The sequence below is a fragment of the Cyprinus carpio genome, chromosome B10 (assembly GCF_018340385.1).
Source record: "Cyprinus carpio isolate SPL01 chromosome B10, ASM1834038v1, whole genome shotgun sequence".
Lineage (NCBI taxonomy): Eukaryota > Metazoa > Chordata > Actinopteri > Cypriniformes > Cyprinidae > Cyprinus > Cyprinus carpio.
The window spans coordinates 13,858,199-13,877,812 of NC_056606.1; the positions used below are offsets into that span (position 1 = coordinate 13,858,199).

The 19,614-nt window shown below is 36.2% G+C and overlaps 1 protein-coding gene across 4 annotated transcripts in view; it reads right to left on the bottom strand.

The window, feature by feature from the left end:
- Positions 1–19,614, bottom strand: part of cltca (clathrin, heavy chain a (Hc)) — a 33,433-nt gene that overhangs the window by 12,847 nt on the left and 972 nt on the right. Inside the window, exons 1-11 of one of the 4 annotated variants that reach the window (XM_042732644.1) lie at positions 14,322–14,449; positions 12,217–12,424; positions 11,869–11,871; positions 7,164–7,432; positions 6,688–6,849; positions 6,254–6,367; positions 5,594–5,767; positions 1,782–1,979; positions 1,441–1,641; positions 344–496; positions 134–256 (exon numbers count right to left, since the gene is read on the bottom strand). In XM_042732644.1, coding sequence (XP_042588578.1) covers positions 134–256; positions 344–496; positions 1,441–1,641; positions 1,782–1,979; positions 5,594–5,767; positions 6,254–6,367; positions 6,688–6,849; positions 7,164–7,432; positions 11,869–11,871; positions 12,217–12,424; positions 14,322–14,390 — 1,674 coding nt within the window. In that variant the 5' untranslated portion in view covers positions 14,391–14,449. Of the gene's footprint in view, positions 1–133; positions 257–343; positions 497–1,440; positions 1,642–1,781; positions 1,980–5,593; positions 5,768–6,253; positions 6,368–6,687; positions 6,850–7,163; positions 7,433–11,868; positions 11,872–12,216; positions 12,425–14,321; positions 14,451–19,614 lie in introns of those variants that run through there. The other 3 variants (XM_042732646.1, XM_042732645.1, XM_042732647.1) reach the window with 3 other exon arrangements.

A 19,614-nucleotide genomic window follows, 5' to 3' on the forward strand; every position in this document is an offset into this window, starting at 1 on the left:
CTGGGAGGAAAGCACATTTTTAAGTGAAATTCTTTCAGAGCTCCTTAAATGAGTCTTAAACAGCCTCTAGGTCACATGGTTTCTCTCTAAATCATTTGAAATCTTTCTTCTCCTCTCCTCCTCTGTTCCTGACCTGTGTGATGTCAGCCAGCGGTTCTTCATCCTGAACGAGCATCTGAGCAAACTGCAGACCCTGATCCGGACTGATCCGCATCACGTTCCTCAGCAGAAAGATCCAGTCTGGAGTGTAGCCCACCTATAAACACCAAATGAGGTATGAGTATGTCTATTTTAATTCATTCAGTACTTTTTAAACTTCAAATTGACTGATCAGTCATCATACCTTTTTGGCATACAGGACAATCTTGGGGAACTGGCCGGTTTCTGCGAAACACTGAATGACTTTGTTGGGTACGTTGGCCCTCAGGTAGACACTAAGAGCAAGAGTGGGGTCCACAGCCTTCACCAAGTCGCCCAACTCCTCTGAGCATTCAAGCTGAAGAGAAACAACAGAAATTTACCATTATGGTTAAATACAATTTAAGAATGCATTGTGATTCTTTAGAAATCATTCTAATTTACTGATTTGGTGTTCAAATAACATTTATCATCATCATCAATGATAAAAAAAAGTTGTGTCGGAGCACTGGAAACATTGTTTTTATTTCAGGATTATCTGATGAATAGATTGTTTAAAAGCATGTATTTCAAAAATAAATCAGTTGTAACATTATGAAAGTTTTTCCTTTTTTATCAGTAATTTCTGGTCAATTTAATGCATCTTTTCTGAATAAAAGAAAAAGAAGAAGAAGAAAAAAAAAAACACTGACCCCAAATTTTTTAAATGGTTGTGTAAGGTTGAAATGAACACAAGGAAAACTTTATTTGGTACAGCGCTCTTTGTTTGTATATTTCAGGAATGAATATGGCATCACGGTCCTTAACTCTCTAAATAAATCATGGTTGTGGAACAACAAATCATGTCAGCTCAATCACTAAACCAAGTCGAGAGATGTAACTTGTTGAGGCTATGAGAAAGAACATTTTATTCAGTTATTTTAAGTGCAGATTGTAAAAAAGACTGGAATGAAACCCAAGACTTTCCTCTGTGCTTCAGAAGGAAAAAACCCAAACACCCCTTGCCCCACATAACAAACACATGACATCACATCTAAAGCAAACATCTTAGATAACAGACATACACATTCACACACAAACACCGTTGTTCTCACAATCCACACAGTCTGTTTTCACACAGACCCCTTCTTTGTCACAAAAATATGGAGGCATTCTTTCTGTTTATGAAAAAAAAAATGCATCCGAAGTGCACACCCTGTTCCCTGAGACTCTCGCACAAACACACACACATGCGTACAGAGGAAGAGGCTCCTGTGGGTGTGTGTGCAGATAACCATCTCCCCTGCGACCTCCTCCACATACCTTGTCCTCCTTCAGCCATTTCTCCAGAAGCTGTTTGCGGCCCTGCTGAAGGACTGGTCTGCACAGCTCCAGAGACTCAAACTTGTTGAGCTGGCCTTGGTCCAGCAGGATCCCGAAATACTGCAACAGTGGGGATGTCTGACCGGGCTGAGCCGGGACGCCCTGGAACCGACGGATGGTGTCCGGAGTGCGCAGGATACCCTGAGATAAACAAGAAGTGAAGAGAAGTATTATTTAATAATGCTAAACGGTTTACTATAATAATAAATTATTCTATTTAATTTAATTTACAATATGTTATTATTAAACATCATATTATTAAAATATTCAGCCCTACTCACCTTTGGAGCATTAGCGGCCACTTTAGCTGCCTCGGAGTAGTTTCCTGCGGCAAAGAGGGTGTTAAACTTACGGCCAAACAGCTCCTCGGCTCCTGCCAGATTATTTCGGACCGCCATTCGTAAAGCCAGGTCTGGATTCTGCAGCACATTGGTGATGTACTGGATGATGTTCTCCTCCTCAACACACACTGACAACACCTAGGAAAGTTTAAGATTTATGTTTGCAATTAGTCATTTACCTTTAGACCGACGTAAAAATTATTGCATACTGTTTTATAATTGTACTACAATACTAAGGTGCAGATAATTGCCACTATTTGCAATAAGTAGTATAAACAGTATAGTATAGAAGCCAATATAAGTTCTTTGGTATAAATAGCAGAAAATCTTTTATTTTAACAATGTAAATATAATCTATAGCTATCTGCACTTAGTGTAAATAGCATATTAAAAAATACTGCCATTTTCACTTAGTGTAAATAGAATCCATTGCTTTTTGCACTTAGTGTAAATAGCATCCATCGCTAAGAGAATATGCCATTAACACAGTGCAAATAGCCACTGTTTTTTAATAATCATTAATATTTTAGTTGTTAATATTTTATCTATTTGTTAATATAGATACTAATATTACTACTAATAATAGTAAAATGTTCTCATTGATTGCTTAATGTTTTAAACATCTTTTCTCAAATTTTCTCAGCAGAGCTTTAATGTAATTTAGCATCTTCACAGGAAGGAGGTGCAAACAGGAAATTCCCTTGGTGGTTTTCTTGGTCACCCTGCATAAAAGCAGCTGGAACATCCATCACACACAGCACAAGTGATCTGTTATATGATATCAAGGACCCTTAATGAGAAAACGTAACACCTCGTATCGGCTAACATCCTCACACTGAAGTTAAGGTGCACACTAATGCTTGTCTCTAGTATGTAACATGATCAGATGCAGGAGTGCAGTGAGATGTAAAATGTGTCCCCTTTCCACCAAGATGTCACTGCTTTGACCAAACGTTTTTTATCTTTATTTCCAATAAAATGGTACTACTGAGATCTCTAGGAATTATGGACCAGACAAGAGATTGTTTGAGAGATGCTTAAAGTTGGATATTATTGCTGTAGGTGCTGGCTGGATCTCTGCTGTAAGTGCATGTCTTAAGTGTTTGTACGCTACCGTGTATTTTATATCAGCATCAGCAGGTTAAAGTCACAGGTGTTATTCTGCATGGATGGACATCACTCTCTGCTTAAACCCGCACGTCCCACCCCCAACAATATGGGTCAGATCGCTCAGAGATGGAAGAAGGTAGAGACACTAAAGAGAGGAGTAAAAATAGAGCAGCTCCTTGTGTCTATCAGCTTTCTTCCACAAAGAGCCAGTGAGAGAGAAAGAAAAGGAGAGGCCAAGCGAACGGGAGATAACATTTGCATGTGTGTGTGTGCTTGATAAACAGACAGAAGCTGCAGTTGTCCAGGGGGGAAGAACGCTGCATTGACGTCAATAAAAGCCCAAGGCCTGAGGAGATGATGATAGTAATAATGAGTCACTCCTGATGAGGACCCCAAACAACACAAACATCTGCACAGAGCACATCCCAGTATGTGTTATCAGTCGGACAAGATAATACCCATCCCAGTTTCTTAAAAAAAAAAGGATTATATAATGTCAAATAATAAATAGTGCCATATAATATTTAATAAATGTTTGCAATATATAATTTTTATTCAATCTAAAATGAAAAATGCATTTTTAGGCAATGTGGCAAAAACTCAAAATAATACATATAATGCAACCATTTAGATTTAAAAGTGTACAAAACAATTCTAAATAATTTGTAAATTGCTATTAACCTTGAGAACAACAATAACTATAACAATAAATACAATTTTTATTGTTGATAATTTAACTGTTTTATCCATCCGTGATGAATTGCTTAGGTTATGTAAATGTATTTGTTAAAAAGCAGAAACACATTTTAATTGTATTATTTTTAGTATATAACTATAAACAGATTAACTTAAAGATACATGATTAATAATTTATTATAATTTAATAAATTATTACTACTAAATTAATAAATAATATTACTAATTATTAGTAGTGTTACTAATTATTATAACAACATGTTATAATAAAATTTTATAATAACAATAATGTGCATCTGTTTTTTGAAAATAATTATAATCTATTTGTTTATTATGCCAAATTTTATTTTGCCATAATACAAGAACAAAACTTGTGTGTGCAATTTATATAGGTTAACATAAAACAATGTGTAGTGGTTCTGTTACATAAAATCAGATTAAGTCTGTGTGAGCTGTCTAGGGCCTGCCTTAAAGTACTAACAGACCAGACATTTAACTTACTGAGAGTCGTGTTACAGCAGTATAGTAGGCCTGATCAAAGAAAAAAGGGAGGGCAAAGTGCGATGTCACAGAAGCTGATGATGCATTCTGCCTACATGCACTGTGATTGGCAGTCAGGTTCTGCCTCTGTTAATGTGAAAGGATTTAGAATGCCAGTCAAGGCCTCCCACGGCAGGATCACATGATAACTGACACTTTTTTTTCTCTCTCAGTCCGTCTCCCTCTTGCAGCTATTTTCAGTGAAGGCTCTCTCTCAAGGTCACTCCGCTCACGAATGCAGACTCAGTTGGTTAGAACCTGACTTTTCATCCCCCACCAGTGCTGACTGGTGCAGAGGACAGGAAGATGGAGAATGCCAGTACGAGCAGGGGAAACCGAGACAGGAAGAGAGATCTGCATTCCTTTTCCTTTACCTACACTTAAATAAATCATATTCATACATGACATTTATTCTAACACCAATCCATCCATAATATCTTAGATCTTACTACCACCATGTTAAATAACAGACAAATGTATCGTAACCCAATTACGTAACGCTCTACAAAATGAAACTAAAACACACATAACCCTACAGATGATCAATGCATTAATGCTATGCCTTTAACCTTTGTGATGTTCTGCATGGCACTGTTGGTTGACCGAGTTGGAGGTTCTGTATTATTGACAAGGAAACAGTGCTCTTCAGGTTCAGCGTGACACAGTTTGGATTGGCTTTCTGCCATGCACTAAATAATTCAAGCCTTTCTCTGGCATGACTGGAAAATTATTTACATGCTCACAGGATCCATTAACAAGCTCATAATGGAGCATTGTGAACAGAGAGATCCAGCAGACAGGAGCGTCGGCTCACCTGAGATACTGAACACCTTTTTATTTAAACCGTTCTGAGATCCAGCAGAAATGTATCCCCTTTTGACATTACTTATGCATCATGATGCTTCTATTGACTATGGTGGTCTTGATCTCCAAGTTCAAGGGGAAATTTCAGGATGAGCGATGCTTTAAGCTATGCTGAGAGGAAATTAAAAAGATGAACTATGAAGAGGGAGGATGGGTGGTTTCCATGTCTCAGTAAGACGAGGGTATTAAATGTTCTGCCTCTGGAATAATCAGCTGAGCTGTGTTGTGTCCTCCTTAGATTACCTCTAACAGAACATAGATCCGACCAAACACACACATATAGAGCTCCATGATGCAGGATCAAAGTGACACAGCTGCTAAAAATGTGAAAAACTGACACATTACAGCAGGAGCGTATAATTGTTTTTCAGAGTAAATACACTTTCTCCTAACCCTGCATAATATGCAGAGACAACTATAAGTAAGCCATTTGAAGGTTTATTTCCTTGGAAATTGTAAACATAGTGGCACTTTTATCATTGCTCAGTTTAATTCACATGTCATTTACACCACTTAATTAAAATTTAATGTTCAGCGTGTACCTGTCCTTTCCTGTTCACGCCAATGATTCCAGATGTGGCTTCGTGGGGTGCAGTCACAAAAATGGTCTCTCCACTGATTCTGTTCATGTAGATGCAGGTGCCCGTCTCCAGGTCATACAGATGAATGTAACCGTATTTAGTGATGAGAAATACGACGTCCTGTTTGGAGCTGATCTGTGTGACGAGAAATATGTTCCTAGATGTCAGACCAAATCTGGATGAATTTATATTAGTGGAGATGGTAAGATTTTTGTGTTTTTGTTTGTTTAAAAGAATTCTCTTTGCATTTATTTAATAAAAAATACAGTAATACTATGAAATCTTAGTATGATTAAAAAATATATATATTTGAATATATTTTATAATGTATTTATTCCTGATAGCAAAGCTGAATACTCAGAAGCCATTATTTCTGTCACATGATCCTTCCAAAATCATTCTAATATGCTGATTTGGTGCTCAAATAACATTTCTTGTTATTATCAATGTTGAAAACAGTTGTGCTTAATACGTTTTTTTTTTTTTTTTCAGGATTCTTTCATGAATATTAAGTTCAGAAGAGCAGCATTTACTTGAAAAAGAAGGGACATCCAGTAAAGGAGGAAGGAAGAAACGAAGTAATGCCTCTTTCACTGGAAAAAAGTCCAAGAAACCACAAACCTGCATGGCAACGGGGAAGTCATTCTGTGCTTCTGGAGGGAAGAACACATCCACAGCTTTCTTTGGGAATGGCTGGTTGCCGGTTGGTGGCGTCCCCACTTCAATAATGTGAAGCTGCATAATAGATTTTTACTTAATTTTATGTTTGAAGTAATACACACAAAACAATGCAAGTATAAGTGACAAATTAAGTGATCACCAATAATTAGCTCTGGAGAAAAGAAAAAAAACAAAACATACATCTGAAACTAAAACTAGCAAGTTAAATAACCTCTTCCTCAAAAACTGTAGTTTACACCCAAAAAGCCTGCCCAGACCACTTCCTCTCTTTCTTAGACAACTGTGTTATGAATACTTACAGTGTATGCCTCTTTGCTGAATAAAATATTTCTAGTTAATGCAATTAAATGTGATAAATACATCTGGAAACGCACCTTTCCTCCTGCCTGACCTCGTACAGCGAAACAGAAGAGAGTGGATTCTTCTGCATTTCCCTCCATTTTGAACTGTCCAAAGCCAGCGGCATGACCCTCGATAGGCTGTGACACCTTCCTTTCAACTGAGTAGAGCTGCATGGCACCAACAACTCGGTTTTGCTGTGACAAGAAACAGAATACTTGAGAGATTTGGAAAACACCTTTGATTCAGTATCCAGTATTTGACTGAAAGACAGACAGACAACAAAATAAGGATATAAAATACAACTACTAATAATAATAATATTGAATATAGAATCAATAATAAAGGAAATAAGTTATAAGTTAAATACATTTCAAATGTAAATGAACAAGAAATTATAAAAGCAAGAAATAACAAAACCGACTTGAGCATGTGTATGTGCAGAACGAGCAATAGTGTGTGTAATTGTAGACCAGAAATCCAGAATGATTATTTAAAATGATTATGACACCTGAGCAGAAATGCCAATAAGCAGCAGCCACTTCTGCTTGGCATCAGTGCGGTAGTTGATGATTTGACAGCCTGCCAGGCTGGAATGTCTGTCGAACACTTTGACTGGCTGAGAGTCTCCCTCCATGCTCCAATGATAGACGGCGTTATCGGTCACCAGGGCAATGGTGTTAAGAGAGATCCACTTCCAGAAAGTGACATCATCAGTCATAGTGTGGGCTTTCATCTTACTCTTCATCTCGATGTTAAAGATCTGAAGGGTTTTGGCAGCTGGGAGAAATAAAGAGAAGAAACACCATGAAAAAAAAAAATAACATTTTATATTTATAAACATAAAACAACTGAATTAGATTACAAAGACATCAGGGTAGAAATATTGTCAGTCATGGCTGGAAATGCATCAGGCAAGCCCACCATGACAGCTTATTCAGCAGTTAAGACAAATGAAGCAAAGCAATCAAAAAGCGAGTGTAAAGAGAATTTGTGAAACTGAAATTAAACATCAGAGACTGATTTCATCTCAGCTTACTGTACACTGTGACTTGCGAATAATGTGCGTTATGGGAGAGGAAAACTTGGCAGCAACTCACCTGATTAACGTCCAACCGATAATTTATAAAAACACTAATCTAATTACTTCCTTCAGGCCTCAGTTAATCTAAACTTTGCGTATCACTACAATTAAGACAGGGATTGCAAAATAACACAAAGTTTTCTGAAGTCAACTTTCCCAATGTGGTTATAGTACCAGTTTTCGAGGAGGCCATTTGACCAGGATATGGAGGCTGACAGTCAAGTTCACCCAAAAGTTATAAACCCCCCACCCCCCCAAAAAAATTGATCATTATTTGCTATTATTTTAGTAACCTTCACATTAACACATTAAATTATTGCATAAACTATTGGCATGCTTTTATGTACAACAGCAGCCCAAATTAATGGGATGGGGGTGGGGGGTGGATTGTCTTCCTCGGTAGAAATCGCAGTGAGAAGAATTTTGCTTAGGTTGTGGGCTCATTTGAAGGACACATGTCTGTTTTTAGTAGCTACACTTCACTAATCAAAGAACCATGTAAAACCCCTTAAAGCTTGAGATTATTTTTACAAAACAATATACTGTAATGGGTATAGTATGTATGAAACTAATAAAACTAAACTGAACAACAATAACATTTTTCTCATTAATCATTTCATTATTTTAATTAATCAGGGACCTACTTTCACACAAAAAAAAAAAAAAAGCTAATTTCTGGTATTGTATACTCGCTTTGTAAATGTAATTTACAGAAAAGCGCAAACTGCGTGCTTAATGCAAATATGATCAGTTGATTGTGTTCATCCATCTATGCAAATCTTTATGTGCAGTAGACACAAAATTAGGTTAATCACTGTCAGTCACCATCAGTTTAGAGTAGTGATCGTGTATATTAGCGAAGACTGATGATGGTATACCACCACCACCAACAAAAAAAACCCTAAGCTTTTGCTTTTATTTCTCATCAAACAAAATACAGAACAACATTAAGCAAATAGTGTAAAATCCTATCTTAATGAATTCAATTTTAAATACGATAAAAATAAAATGCACTTCACTTAAAAAGCCTTGAAAAACCTATGAAAAAAATCTACTATTGTCCCTCAAAATGCAGCAGATGGAGTTTGAACTTCACATCAGGCTTCGTGCGATTCATAAAGATGTCGGTAAAGATGTGGCTGTTTGGCCAGTCGCCCTGAAGTTACAAAATGCCGTGCACACCGCCACGCAAAAAGGGGTCTCGCGCACTCAACATGCACAGCCGCCCACTCCACGATGAGGCTTTAGGGGGCCCCCCTCCCTCATCGGGCCCTTGGAACCATCCTAACCTCCTCCCCATTATGCGCCCCTGAATTACTCACCCTCATGTTGTTCCAAACCTGTAAAAGCATCGTTAAATTTTGGAACATAAATAAACATATTTTGGATTAAATTCAAGACCTTTTTGACCCTCCGTAGACAGCAAGGGAACTACCACGGTCAAGGTTTTTGTACGCAAAGAAAACAAAAAAAACAATTTACTCAACAATTCTTCTTGCCCGAGTTATGTCTTCCGCCTTTTTAGAGAGTACCCAAGAGCGTAATCTGCGTTGTTTGCGCTTAGGGGAAAGTGTGTATACATTGTGATACTCTCTAAAATGGCAGAAAACGTAACTCGGGCAAGAAGATTTGTTGAATAAATTATGTTATTTTTGTTTTCTTTGCACTCAAAAAGTATTTTTGTAGCTTTGCAAAACTAAAGTTGAGCCACTGATGTCACATGGACTATTTTACCAATGTCCTTACATTTCAGTTGTGTTGCTGTCTATGGAGGGTCAGATAGCTCTCAGATTTCATCAAATATATCTTAATTTGTGTTCCGAAGATGAACGAAGGTCTTATGGGTTTGGAACGACACGAGGGTGAGTAATTAATGACAGAATTTTCATTTTGGGGTGAACTAACCCTTTAATTTGTTTTCCGAAGATTAACGAAGGTCTTACGGGTTTGGAACGACATGGGGGTGAGTAATTAATGACAGAATTTTAATTTTTGGGTGAACTATCCCTTTAAAGTCGCAATGAAACAGAAGTGGTGACAGATTGTTTCTTCCATATTATTATATCGACTGAGAGGGCAGGGACAGGTTCTACCTGGATTGGATTTTGAGATGTGGCTGTTACACTTAAAAATGGAGATCTGAATGTCAGCTTGAAAAGACGGGTTAAGAGGCCTATGATTGGAAAAGTGCTGCATTTGTCAGAGGTAAGCCTGTAGTTTTCACAGAAAGATTGAGTTTGATCAAGGTTACAAAAATAAGAAGAAACATATACATGCACGAATCATTCACACCAAGATCAATAACATGCATTTGGAAAATAGATTGGGTGAAATTTCATTTCATGCCGACTTTAAATTCTACATAGAACTAGTCTAAGATTGCAGGATGCTGTGAAGCTGATTACTGCAGAGGTCAGAATTTAGTCTATGTGCACTGACAGAAGCATAGATGACTATTTACAATGATTATGAAACATGACAACACCATGTTTCAGGCCTGTGTGAACAGAGTTCCATAATACAACCTACAGTTACATTCAAATCAAATGACAAATGTGGGAGCCAGAGCACTGGAAAATGAAAAAGGGATAGAAGGGATTTGAATCCACATTCAAGATTGTCTCAACATAATAAGAGAGCAAGAAACAGCATTATAAAGTAAAACATACTTTACAGAAGATGACGACAACATCTTAACGTTACGATAAATAAATGTCAAGGAGTTAAAATCCTGCTTTCATAAATCTAACTTAATATAGAGTGCCATACCAAGCAAACTCAACTTAGGACCTTAATCAATTGGTTCATATCTGTTTATATACAGTGAACAAAGGCCAGAAGCAGGACCAAACAAGTCAAGATTACTTCAGGTTAAAATATTGCTCAGGAAATTTGCTGGTTGATTCATACAGGATATTGTGATGAACCCAAAATAAGCTAATAATATGGCCTGTAGCCACAAACAAGCAATCGATTAAAAGCTTATCTAATTTTAAACTGCGACAGTGACTGCTCTGGCTCATTCACTGCTCTTTTTTCTCTATTGAAAAGGCAAAGCAAACTGGGTTGATACTACAAATAAACTTTGTTCAAGCAGAAAATTTGATTTATTTTTCCATGTCACTTATAAACATTGTGTAACGTAGCAATTACAATTAATAACATGCTAAGAATTGGATAAATGACTATAAAATAGCCAGTTGTACAGCATGAAAAATCTTTCAACTCTACACAGGCATTGAGCTTTATGTAAAAGCTACTGATATTTATTCAAACATCAACTAAGACACTGATACAGTGTTGGCCACAGAATTGCTACCTAAACACAAGCTGCATAGTGATTAAAACCTAATGGACTATGAACTACCACAAGAACCATAAATCTATAAGGCTACCTTTACCCATGTTCATTAACATGGATTTGAAATTTATATGGAGACGCTTGATTGTTAAGATTACATAGTGAGGGTGGAGAAAAGGACTTAATATGGCAAGCACTTAAAATTATAATTAAAATTAAACAAAGAGAAAAGCAAATGTATGCCCAACAATATTTCAAACCCCAGAAAGAGAAATTTGTCTACAGAAATCAACATGATATGAACATTCAAGCTACGAATTTTGTGAAAGTTAAATCCTGTTTAGCCAAAGTGGTTTAATTATGTGGTACATTGTTGGCTAAACAGTCTTTATCTATGTAAACAATATCAGATGGAGAGATTCCAGGACATGTTTGCTTTACATTGCCTATCATGGCTTGAATTTGCATGGGGCCTAAGTCTGAACCTTGAGGCACACCGCTCCTATATTTACAACAGCAATATTGTTGATTTTGAAACTGCCATTATTCTTATAACACATTCATTAGAATTGAATTCAGAAAATATTTAGATTTTTTTCTGTTTTACGTTCATTTCATAAAAATATAAATAGGCCTACTTTTTTCAAAATGGTCAGTAACCATGTGTATGTGTAGCCTTAAGTATTATTTATGAAATTTTCTGGTGTGAAGTGGAGGCTCTACAAACACCGACACAAGATTAAGAAATGAGGCCAAACAACTTTACATAATGTTCATTTTAGAAACAGGATTATAACTTTCACAAATCATTGTACCAAAATGTTAACTCACCGTCTGCATACACATGAGAAAGCAGCAACAAAAAAGGAAACAAAACAAAAAGACAAAGCAATTATGGCTGCATGACAGAAAATACACAACATATCATGTTACTGTAAGCTAAGGTTTAGCCTATAATGAGGAAAATACAAAAAACACTTGCTACAGAAATTGGTCTAGTATAAATTAAACTAAAAAGGAACTCTGGATGAATGAATGAAGCTAAGAAAACAACACACTTATTTTCTAGTTAAAACAACAATGGATTGGATCAGTCCTATGGTTCAGTTGAGCTAAAAATGCATCATTACAATTAGGTTAATATGACTATCCCTGGAACTAATAATTTATATCTCCTACCTTTAAGTGCAATGACTTTGCTCGCAGGGTTCATGATGGCGCTATCTGCAGAGATGGGCCTGCGGATGGGGGTGTTTGGGTCTGCCATGTCGATGATCACCACCTGTGCCTGTTCTCCGACCTTCTCCCGGATACAGATGAACTTATCAGACTCCATCGTCAAGGTGCTGAACCCGATGTTGGCTGGGTTGATCCCCAAATTTTGGAGCTAGGAAAAAGAGAAATTTTATTTGCTTTAATTTGAATAAATATATTATATACCAATGACAATTAAATCTTGACAAATCTTAAAACTTCACAAAGGGGGAATGTTTCCTGATTTCAGGTTTCTCTTTGACCCTGTGAATCTTTCTAAGAATTGATCTTTTAAGAAAAATCAATGACTATGTGTCCCACACTATAGATTAAAATGGATCTGAGGCATAATTTACAAAAGGCACAACCAGACCAAACAGTAACAGCAAAGAACTTATTTACAATGTGCTTCTGTTATCACAAAATTTAAGCAGTTGCATTGTCTCTTATTATGAGAGTAGCATTTCAATAACAGATATAGGCACAGAACCAGCAAAACCTCTTTCCCCACCCCACTGAGCCAAACACATGGCTTTGCTGTCTGAATAGGCCTTGAGGAATTTATTGCAGGGACACACAAAGAACAGATACAAGAAAATAGACACATTTTTAAAAAAGGTTTTTTTTTAAAAAGAAGACTGTGAACTTGAACCATATTCAATTGGCAATCTTGAATATGTATCTAACTATTTTGACATTTTTGGTCAATAGTGATTTCAAAATTATAATAGTTTTAAACATGTATTTTAATCAACATTTTGGCATTACACAATGCAATTGAACACAATTTAAATGGTAAAAGTGCTGTTTTGATGTTTGTTTTGTTTTTTCCGTAGTAACATTCAGTAATTTCCACTGAATATTGATGAACCAGCTCAACGTTGCTAAATTACAACATATGCACAAAAAAGAATGGTGGCAATTTGTACAGAAAAATACTGTACAAATGCTACAGTAAATGCCTGTTAACTGGTTACCAAAGCTAAATGTTGAAAATGTGTTAATTATTTATCAGATAAAATTTTATTTCAAAATTCTGCCCAATGTATGTTTTTGCATGTAAAAACTTATAAGTACTGTATAGCCTAATCTTCTCAGAAAAAAATAAAAGGACATTCCCAGAAGTCCCTTCAGTTATTAGAAGTACAAATTGCAACAGTCACTAACAAGCTAATCTATTTTACAAGCACACAGAAGCTATGCATCCGGAAAGATCAGAGGATAGACAAACACTTCTATCATTATTCCATCATTTATTTTCCATCATTTATTTATTAGTTAACTTGGACAAACACAGCAGGTCAGACTTTCCTGGCACAAGATGCTCAAAAAATTCATTAAGACAACAGACAATAACATTTAACACACTGGCATAACTTGCAGATTTAATTAACTTGAAAAGGTATTTAGTAATTATAATACAAACAGAAAAAAGCTAATTATAAACCTTTCAAAATAATAATAATGCACGTAGTTAATTATTAAGCAATCAATCTTTAATAGCTGCCTTTTAATGCTTATGCTGATGGTTTTAATTTGATCAACAGTCAAGTGCTAAATATCTGTCGATTAGTTGAGTTCTATTTTTTGTTCATCAGTAGGTTATGTCAGTTTGCTTTCAACAAATATTTCCTCATCAGCAAATCAGCTAATGAAGCGTGTTTCAAAGCTGGTTTCAGTCTATTAAAGAGACACTTCTCAGATCTTCTTAACTATTAGAATTAAACCAAACATGACGAGACTTAGGTACAAGTCAATTACAGACAGAAATAAAAGTCAGTGGAAAGCCCACTCAGCAGCACCACACCAACTGCCTTAGAAGTCGGAGTCACCGAAGGCTCGGTCAGAAAGACTGACCCTGAGAATAAGATCTGCACTTCCACACAGGAAAACACTGTGATCTGCACGCTAATAAATGCTGATTTTTTCTTGTACAGTAAATTAGTCTAATTCTATGATTCACATCATATGACTAAGCACCACATGTAGACGAGAAAATGCAGCGACATCAAATCTGAAAAGAGACTTACATTTGAAATGGGTTCAGAGAGGAGCAGAGGAGGAGGATTTAGTGTAGGAGACATCTTGACTTCAGGCATTTTTAACTAAACTGACAGCTACTTCTATATAGACTCTTCTAAGACCAAGACAGATGGCTGAAAGGCTGAAGGTGTAGCTTGTAGCCAAAACCCAGCCTTGGTTTTATCAGCAGCCAGACAGATCTTGAATACCAGTAAGCTCAAACAGAGGCGGCAGTCGAGTTTGTGACACTGATATATCGCCAGTCACTAATTTCTAATGCACTGTGCACCAGCTGCCACACATGCTAAATTACAGAGATCAGAACTGACAGCTGGACACACATGAATTTGAAGTCTTGGTCTTATGTAACATCACTTGCAGCACTGAATAATGCTGGACAGGAGGAAAGTCCTCTCTGACATTAACAAAGCTTTCATTGGTCAGTGTTTAACAGTTAGTTGCCAAGGTGTTCTAAGCTATGCAACCAAGGCCATTTGTTTAGTCTAAAATCCACTTTACAAATGATTTTGCATTGCATTTTGGGCTGATAACTGTCTCAAAGAGCAAAACTGATTTAAACTGGACTTGAAATAAAAAAAAAAGAAGAATATAAGAGATAAATTAGTCAGATGTCATTATTATCATGATAATATTCTGCTTAATACAAAGTTATACAGTACAAAAACAAAAATATGTCTTCCAAGATATATATATATATATATATATATAGTGCATTGTGTATATATAGAATATAATTCATGAATCATTTATACTACATTTTTGATGATTTTATGAATTTTTTTTTTTTTTTAAGAGTTTTGGCAGCCAATAATCCAATGAGCCAATGATGATATTGTATGGAAGAAAACAGAACCCACGTCAGAACTTCTGCTTTTGTATTCTACAGAAGAAAGAATGTCATACGAGTTTGAGATGACATGAATGTGAGTAAATGACGACAAGTCTTCATTTTTGGGAAAATTAACCCAAATTTGGTTGTGAAATTGTACTTCTAATACAGAGGTTGTAGGTTAAATAATAAAACATCACTGACTTATTATTGAGAAGGACTTGTAGTTTTGTACTTTCATTTGCTTAATTACTAAACTAGGGGCTAAATATTAACTAATACTGGACAGTGAACACTCAGATAAAGCATTTCATTGGTGGCCAAAAGTATCTCTGGCTCATGCTGCAGCTCTCAGGCCTAATCAAAGAACACGAAGAAACAGGAAGCACATTTTCTAGGAAGAGCTCAACGGAATCAGCAGCACCTTTTATCAATGGAGAGCGGACGCTGGCACACCCGAAGCCACACCCACATTCCTTTGTCATGTGTCACAGAAAGCCACATCATCGCTACTAACTGAGAATTGCGAAATAATACAAATGATTATAAAATAAAATAGAAAAAAATAAATAGAAAAAGGACTGATTACGCATTTAGCTTGAAACAGAATAATTAAATTAAGCTATTTTCATGGCAGGAACCCAGTAAGATTAGTTAAAACTAGGTGTATAAACAAATACATATATTTAAAAAGGAGATAAGAGATCAACAGACAAGATAATTCACAGAAATATAAAATGAGAAATCAGAAAACAAATAACAATATAAATAAGAACAAAAAACAAAAAAACATTGCTACTAAGAGAACAGAAGCATGTGCACGCACATTTCTGTGACCTTTATTACCGCATCTCATACATGACATCACACATGATGACATCACTACTGAACAGGCTGTTCCTATTGGCTGAAGGGAAACCCTGCCCTTGTAAGCTCTCAAAACGCAACGAGAGACACTGAAGCCAACGTAAGGGAAAGAGCTCTTCTCGCTGCCGCAGCATCAGCCTTAGGCCAAGCGTGATTCATCCACAGCATGTAACTGCTGCTTGCTTCAGTGTCATCTCAGACATGCCCAGAAACTTCCCCACAGGTAGCTTACTCTCCAGCCTTCAAGAACATGCTGTGTGGCACGAGAAACATATACTTGAAAATAGCCAGTTCCTTCCTGGATTTCTGTGGACATCTCTGGTCGGTGCAAAGAGGATGTGATACTGAGTTTATCCTGGCAAAGAATTTGAATCAATAATTGCTAGCTGGTACAAGGAAAGCTGTTCTTTTGTACCAGAAATAACTCAGGCAAGATGAACATACTGACTAGACTATTAGTAAATATACACTACAGGTCAATAATAGTATTATTCTTTAAAATATTAATCTTGGATCTTGTCCAATTCACACAAACAGACACTGTAGCAAAAAAAAAAAGTAATTATCAAGCATTGACAATCTCTCCCTGTCTGCTGGTGTACTTGACTTCCCATTTTAGACTGTTTATTTTACAGTGGTTAGATAAAGATCAGTGCAGTGAACTTCACCAGTAAGTTAGCAAACTACAAGCCAGATACAAGAGATAATGGCATAAACAACAGATGAAGAAAGGAAAGACAACCGTTAGCAGAATCATGAAACCTCCTAACAGTGCTTATATGTACACATTGAGATTTATTCAAACAAAAGATTCAGATGCAGAGTATACTGTAAGTGCGTCATGTAATTCATTCATTTATACACTAACTAATAAGTTACTTTTACAATTAGTGCATTGAATTATTACTTTCATTCAGCAAATGTTTTAAACTGATCAAACGTAACACTACAGAAGTTTTTTAGTTCCAAATTATTGCTTATCTTTAGAATTTTTATTCATTTAAAAAAATCCAGGAAAAAATGTATGACAGAGATATTAAGTAGCACACTATTTTCATCACTGATAATAAGAAATGCTTCTTGAGCAGCAAATCAGCATATTAGAATGATTTCTGAAGGATCATGTGACTGACACTCACATAACATGCTACCATCAGTGCCCCTGCTGGCACTTTCACTGACTACCACCAGTGTGGCATTCCACATTAACCTTTAAGAACTGCCACAGACACTTGACTTGACTTTACTGGGTTAACTCGAGTGGTTGTTCTGTTATGCTGACCTACACTACTTTTGAAGTGTTCATGCATTTAGCACATTTCTATGGGTGAGCTTTGCTTTCACAAATCTGGACGAGTGCGAAAGACGTTTCGCCTAATGCTTGAAGCATCAAGTGCTTCTCGAAGTCTGAGCAGATAAATTCAGAATCAGCCCATCATTTAAATTCATGACTTTTTAAAGCTGTCAGCACATTCTTTTCTCCAACCTCCTGTGCTCGTTTATCCCTTTTCCTTCTCCATCCAGGGAAAAATGGCACCTTGCTCAGCACAAAACCCTGATTGCAGAAGGCTCGGGGAAGGATACACAATATGCTGAGGCTTGCACCACACTGCCACTGTCCTCCATAACAGGAAGCTGGGACCCATTGTGTAGAAAGCTAAATCAACACGTTAGAAGAAGTGACCATATGACCATAGGTGACATGTGACCAGCCTAGCAGGTTCACCACGGACAGCAGAGCGGGAAAGGGAAAAGGAGAAATGAACACGAACAGAATCCTCTCGGAATCAGAGTTCATTCATTGCTGAGGAGTTCAAAAAGGATAATGTATCTCCATTCACACGAGATCACACGAGAGTCATGTGTGATCAGCAGGGTAGAGTTCAAAGATCAAATGCATTTGCAGGATTTCAAGTTAACGTATTAAACAGCACCACATAAAACACACGAAAACCATCTGCAGATCACCTGACTTAGCCCTGTATCATGCTTATGTTACTCTTAAAACCAAAGAGTAATTTATTTAAGTGATCTGCATTGACATTAATGCACTACAGGTTATCAAAAACAACTAACTTGTTGCACTAATGTGCATAACTAATGTGCAGCCAGCATCCAATCATGATACATTGCATTAGATTAAAACAGCCATTACTTGGTTTTTACAGCTTGCATTGCTTAGGTAAGGCAACTGCAAACTGATAACTCTGAGAACATCTTACATATAGGCCTTCTGTACCTGTATACCTAAAATAATCAAATAAGGTATAATGCAATAAACTATAAATGATGCATATGGAAACAGGAGTCAGTTATGGTGGTTAGACACCAGTTTTATGAACATACCTATCCGTTATACTATTTATTTTGCCATAGAGGATTCAGCAAACCAAAATAAAGCAGCACTACAATGTGAATCAGACAACATGAGCAAGTTTTGTCTTAATGATACTGTCTTTCTTGTGCCACTTACAGCATTATGCCACTGACTCCTATTGTACCCTAACCATTAGCTGGCACTTCACTGGAAAAGTGATGTGCTACATTTGCATTTCATTAAGTTAAAATACCACCAGAGGGCTTCAGGCTCTTTTTGGTCCATTATGCTCTTTTGCACTATTCTAGGATCAGTATCCCAAAATCTGACAAACTTGGACAGGATATACAAGTACATCTGACATGCCTGAACTACAAAAAAAAAAAAAAAAAAAACAACATACACACATATTTCATTTCAACATTATTTTAGCATTTAGACTATTTATAGACTATTATAGCATTTATTAATATTTTGAATTAGCTTTTTTAGTTTCAAATTTTAGCAATTTTTAATGTGCTGTTGTTTTTAATATTTCTATTTGGCTATACTTTATTTTATTTCAGTTCAGTTACAGTCTTCGTAATGTTAAAACAGGCAGTATTTCTGATTTTTGTTTGAAAATATTACGTTTTAGGTTGATTTTTCTTTTATTTCAGCTTTATATCAATCAACAGAAAAAAAATAATAGTTTTTATGTAACAATAACACCAACACTGATTGGCTTACTCAATATAACTTGCAAGAAAATTTTCAATCAAACAGCCTGAAAGCAAAGTCATGTTTGCTACCATTTGATACTATAATTGTATTGAAATAATGCGTGAATAACATAGCAATGTTGCAACACTGTATTGACATCTAATTGTGTTTAAATCAGGGGGGTTTTACCAAAATTAGCTGTGATGTGGACAAGTGGTCACTTACTACGCAAAACTTTAACAAATGACAAACACAGACCATTACAGGCCTGGCACTGTGTAAATATGATGCTCAACAATAGCTAATTGATCCAGCACTAAGACTGTTTGTCATAATATGACCTGTGACAAGGACACAGAAGCAACAATACACATTAAAAATATACATTTAAAACATACATCTAAGATTACTATAAACACAAAATGCATTACATGTATAACTGTTGAATAAAACGAGTTACACCAAGTCCTAAGGCCTTTAAGATGAATGAGAGCCTCAACTGATATAGACAAAGAAGAAGTGAAAGCAAGCAACATATGAGTTCAGTGCAAATAATAATGCAGAG